Genomic DNA, 5601 nt, shown 5'->3' on the forward strand with positions numbered 1-5601 from the left:
ATATTTCACAGATGGTGGAAATTAATTAATTATTTCATATTTCAAGCTGTCTAGTAATCGTTGTTCAAATAGAAATCAGAAGTCAAAATAATTTCTTGTTTCATGGTATTCTTGATGACACTTATTTTTCTTAGCATTGTGGCTCTGCTTTTACCCATTAAATTTGATTAAAATTAGTTTTGTTCTAGAAGGCAAAATTTACTACAGAGCAACACCTCTTTCTTTTAAAAAAGCCAAACCAAAATCTCCTCCAACTTTTCCTCTTTTTCTCAATCTGCTCAGCCTCTGAAATTGATGAGATAGACAGCTGGAATTTGGCTTAGAAATTCCTCTCCACTTTCAGAGTTTCAGTGTAGGCAGTTTGTTTCACTATGACTGAGCAAGGAGTCTTTGGAAATTTAATATTGTGAGTGTGAAAATACAAAAGGTTTCTGTTGTTTTGTTTTGGTTTTAACCCAGTCTGGTAGAATTAAGTTCTTCATTACTCTATTTGTCATCAACTAAAGTAGAATTTTAACTCCTTCTTTCTACAAGTGACCTGAATCCCTTAATTTCTCTGGACAGTTCATCCCTCACATCACCCTTCTCAAATCTATTTTGATGTGAGAATAAGAAAAGGAGAGAATCTTCTTCTGAGCTCTCATTTAAAGACCGGATCATATGAGGGCTTTATAGGGTCCTTAAAACTGTTACCATGGAGGAAAAGTGCACACTGTAACACTTGGTATCTCATCTAAATGGAGGGTGTTGCAGCCTGCTGCAATATCTGAGGGAGTTTTTTACACCACACTCTACCTACTCTCTGTTGCTATTGAATTACTCTGACTATTCAGTAAGATCAAGTGCTCATTGCAAACTGGTTTGTCTTTGAAGCTGATCCAGCTGTCCCAGTTTCTGTCATCTATGAATGTGTCCTATAGTGATATGTCCTATGGTTTCATGTCCTCAAAATATCCTCTAACTTTGTTTCTTATATTTCAAGCTGAATGGGAAAAACCTTTCGATCCAAAATACACTAAAAAGAGCAAATTCTTTGTGAATGGAAACAAGGCTGTTGAAGTCCCGATGATGTTTGGAATGGGGCTGTTCAAGCATGGCTATGATGAACAGCTGTCTTCCACTGTGGTGCAAATGGATTACAAAGGAGGTGCTTCAGCATTTTTTATTCTGCCTGATCAAGGAAGAATGAGGAAGCTGGAGAAAAGATTGTCTTGTGAACATATGTCAAGGTGGAGGACATTAGTGTCAAAAAGGTAAAAATCTGCAGTTTTTGGTTCAGATGGTAGGGAAGGAGACACATCAGTTTCAACCTGCTGGGCTTGACACAGAATGAGGATATTGTTTTTATTTCTGTTTTAATCTACAGAAGAATTTCCCTTCACCAAAGCTGAAATTTGGCTCTCTGTTGACCCTGTGTTTTCACACTCAGTACTGCACAAAGTGAAAGCCTTCACTGCTTTAGGATTTCTGCTGTTCCCACATTTTGTTTCCCATCTTCAACCCTCTGTAGCCCCCAGTTTTCTGTCTTATGTTTCTTCTTCTTTTTTTTTTTTTTTTTTTTTTGTGTGTGTGTCTTCTGCCTTCTCCTATTTACAAGTAAATTCCTACCACTTTCCTTCAGCCTTTTTTTTTTGTCTCTTGCTTCCTTTCTGCTTATTTGATTTACTAGTAATTGCACATTTCATACTGAAATGACAACTTTCATTTGGCAACTGTGGGGACAAAACTCAATGATAAGGGTCTAGAGCAGCTGACACATTGCAGAGCCACTATGTTCAGGCTCTGTGAAGACTTAGGAAGGCAAAATTCGAATAAGCTGCATTTGCTTCAAGGTAACTTTGAGACAAAAAGGCAGAAAGGTTATATCTTTTCTGAAAACAACTTTAGATTCCTTCTGTTTAGTGTCAGGTATATGTAGTAGTAGCCTTTGACAGGAGAAAGAACGTGTACAAGCAGAGGCACAACATGTTTACAGAATCAAGTCCTGCTGTTCCTGCATGAACCCAATGTGTCATGTTAGAGACCTTCACACCTACACATTTGAGAATCATGTTATAGATTATCAATTCTCAAGACAAAAATTGCATCCTAATACAGAAAACCAAAACCAGTGTCAAGCTCTTAAATCTGATTCACTGTTAAATCTCATCAAAAAGAATTATTTTCCATTAAAAAGACAGAAAAAATACTTAATTCTTTGTGCACCTTCATGCTTTCAAAACTTCTGGGAGCAGCTATGTGGTTGGTGACTAAAATCACTATAGGATGAATGAGATGGTGAATCAAGATACCTGTAAATCATTTTTGTCAAAGAAACAGAATTGCCTTTAAAATCAGCAAGAAAGACACTAAATAGAATTGAGGGGAATTGTATTTCCTCTTCCCATCCTCTCCCCTCCTTGCCAAATTGGAATAATCTACCTAAAAGCCATGAATGGGAGATGTAAAACTTATAAAAAGGCATCACTGTCAAAGATGAGCTTGTTTCATGCAGTTGCCTATTTTTCATCATGACAGTTCTCTCGTGCAAATTGATGACATGGACTCCTCCTTTTACCTCTAGTTTTCAAACCAACTGACTGCCTTTGTTGTTATTTTGATCTCTGGGTGGTCTTAATAAATGTCTTTGATGTAGGATATGATTTAAGGACTGTGGGCAAGCTGTTGTTCATCTCCATTTCTCTGTCTGCAAACTGATGTTGACACAAGGTGCAGAAGCATTGTGAGGAACATTTTTCATTACTCTTGACTGCTGAACAGGGGATTGTGCCGAAGTATTGCCTGTACAGGCAGCTAGGATCTGTTCAATGGCTGAATTGTAGAGAAAACATAACTTTTTCTTCTCTAAAATGTATCCCAGCACTTCTTACATAGTCACATTGTTGCCTTGTGCCTATGGCTTTCCCTTTCTTGCATGTTGAAAGCAAGTGGGGGCTTGTGAACGAGTGTCATTGTGTAATAGCAAGACAGATAATTCAATGATAGTTGCATCCTCACTTGAGATAGCAATCATCAGAGTCAGAAATTAGGCAGAAGTAAGAGATCAGCAACCTGCCATCAGTCCACTAGCACTCTCGTTTTTGGATACCAGTCAGATTTGACATTAGTTGTTGTGCTACCCTGAAGGTATGAGCCCTTTTCTTCCCACTTGTCCACTGGATGATTGCTCTTTGACCAGCTTTGTTAAGTGCTCCACATCTCCCTGACCTGGAACCCTGGGCAGTTGTCCTGGTTTCTCACCAAAAACCAGTACCTACTCTCAGCATTATCACTAACCTCTGACTCATTTTGCTGCTTCTGTCTGTAAACATTAGGTTTAACCTTTGAAAAAGAATTGTTATATGCTTACTGAAAGAGCAAGGAAGAAATGAGTCAGAAATAATGGAGCTTAGATTAATTTACAGAAAGCAGCAAACTAGTTAGTTGAATAAATCAGACATTGGACTTGACACAGAAAAATAATTATCTGTTGAGTAACTGAATTCTGTCAATATGCTTTTGTTTTTTACTTTGTCATCCATACAACCAGTACCGTATAACATCCTGTTCCTTTGGTGTATCTTTTTGTCTTCTCTGTCAAAACACACAGGACCAACATTTTTTTTTTTTTTTTCCAAAAGTAACCAGTGAACTTGGATGAGTTGCATTTTTTTTGTGCCCAGTCTGAGACATGTAAAATAATAACTTTTTTCACAAGGCGAATCCTCTGCATCCTCAGTAATGGGGCACAACTAAGGCTGTTCCAGCAGAAATCACAAAATATCACTAACTTTTGAAAACATCAGATGAAGATCCTTACAGGGGTACAGCTGTCCTGTTGTACTGAGTGATCGCTGAGTCAATCTGACTGTTCATGTGTTGGCTTACTGCAGACTGTGGGCTAGGAGCCTACAACCCTAGCCTCCCAACAGCCTCCCAACATTATTATACACATTCTTTTCTTCTCCCCAAATTAATATCACTATACATTTCTCATGTAGGCTAGAGAGAGCGTGCAAGCAAAATGTCTTTGGAGAGAAGTTAAAATAAGTTGTCCCTCTGGAGTCTGTATTATACTGTGATATCTGATCAAAAGTTTCACCATATTCTTGCACTTCTTTTCTGACAGCTCAGCAAATGTGTATCTTCCAAAATTCACTCTTTATGGGACATATAACCTAAAAAATATTTTATATAAAATGGGCATCGTGGACGTATTCACCGATAAAGCTGACCTGTCTGGGATCACTGGGCAGCCCCAGCACAGAATTTCCCAGGTAAGTTATGCTGATTTTGTTTTACGGCAGCGTTGTTACTGAAACTTATATCACCTTCTTTACAACTATTCATGATGCAAAACTAGTATAAAGAGGCTTTGCTTCACATGAAAAGGCAACTGTTGGCATACAGAATATTTCACACATGTTACTTGCACTATCAGTGCAATTGAGTTAGAGCAGATTACAAACCTGTAATTTTTTAATCTAGGAGGCCTTTTTGATCTCTGTAGGGCAACCTTATAAAACAGATGTGACCAGATCATTGTCTCTCCACACCATGGTACCCTCCTGTGTCATGTTGTTACAGTCATTATATTGCTGCTCTGTTAGTGTAGGTAGCTGTAGGATTTATCACTGCTTGTGTTTTATAGAGGGGAGAGGAAAAACAGTGCTTGCTTTTAAACTATCTGGGAGAAAGGCAAATGCAGTTATTAAAATCACTTCACTTCAAGCCTGTGAGCAATGAGTCTCATTAGTGCCAGGCCCAGGAAAAAGCTGTGGATAAGTCATGCTTCAATAAACCTTGAGTTTAAAGTGGCAAATCAGTGCAAATTTCATTGTCTAATTTGAACAGAATAACTACCCCCATGACTTCAGGTGGAAGTTGATGAATTAGAGTCTGTGAATGTCTTGATTTTGCAAGCTAATACTTGCACATTTCTCTGCTTCTAGCCCTGCATTTCTGACCCTTCTCCTTTGCTCCCATTTTTTTCCAAGACATTAAGGAACATGGGAAACATAATTTCAGGATTCTATTCATTGTGCTAATCTGCATGTTAATTCTTCATCTATATGAACTTGTAATAGACAACTAAATGTGATCTTCCTCTGTTACACTTTAGTCTAGCTCCACACATCTGCACGAGTGGGAACAGGCAGTAAGAAAAGAAACAAAGCAAATGTTTTCACTAGTAGGGACATGCCCCTACACTGGGAATGAGCTTTTCCTCTCTGGGGCTAAGAAAGCTATGCTGCAGGTAGATTGCTTATGGATTTTTTTTTCAACTTTGCCACGTTTGTGCAGTGGACTCACACCTGTCCATTTGCTGCTTGTTTCTTACCAAGAACTTCTTCAGGCACTTATAGCTCAAATTTTTATTTGGGTGGCTAGTTTTGTACCCCCTTGACTTGTAACATGTCTGTTTCTTCACAGGCTATTCATAAGGCTGTGGTAAAGGTGGATGAGACTGGCACCGAAGCAGCAGCTGCCACAGGCATGGAAATAGTTCCTATGTCCGTTCCAGCTACCATTACATTCAACAGGCCCTTCCTAATGATCATAACTGAGAAGAACAATATACTCTTCATGGGAAAAATTATGAATCCTCTGAAAAAAGATTAA

At 38.4% G+C, this 5601-nt stretch overlaps 1 protein-coding gene across 1 annotated transcript in view; it reads left to right on the forward strand.

The window, feature by feature from the left end:
• Window positions 1-5601, forward strand: part of LOC104532360 (alpha-1-antiproteinase F) — a gene marked incomplete at its 5' end in the record, with an annotated part of 13054 nt that extends 7453 nt beyond the window's left edge. Inside the window, 4 exons of the mRNA XM_029087359.1 lie at window positions 983-1253; window positions 2925-2927; window positions 4109-4256; window positions 5413-5601. Coding sequence (XP_028943192.1) covers window positions 983-1253; window positions 2925-2927; window positions 4109-4256; window positions 5413-5601 — 611 coding nt within the window. The remainder of the gene's footprint in view (window positions 1-982; window positions 1254-2924; window positions 2928-4108; window positions 4257-5412) is intronic.

This window comes from Antrostomus carolinensis, unplaced genomic scaffold (genome assembly GCF_000700745.2).
Source record: "Antrostomus carolinensis isolate BGI_N321 unplaced genomic scaffold, ASM70074v2 scaffold39101, whole genome shotgun sequence".
Taxonomy (NCBI): Eukaryota; Metazoa; Chordata; class Aves; order Caprimulgiformes; family Caprimulgidae; genus Antrostomus; species Antrostomus carolinensis.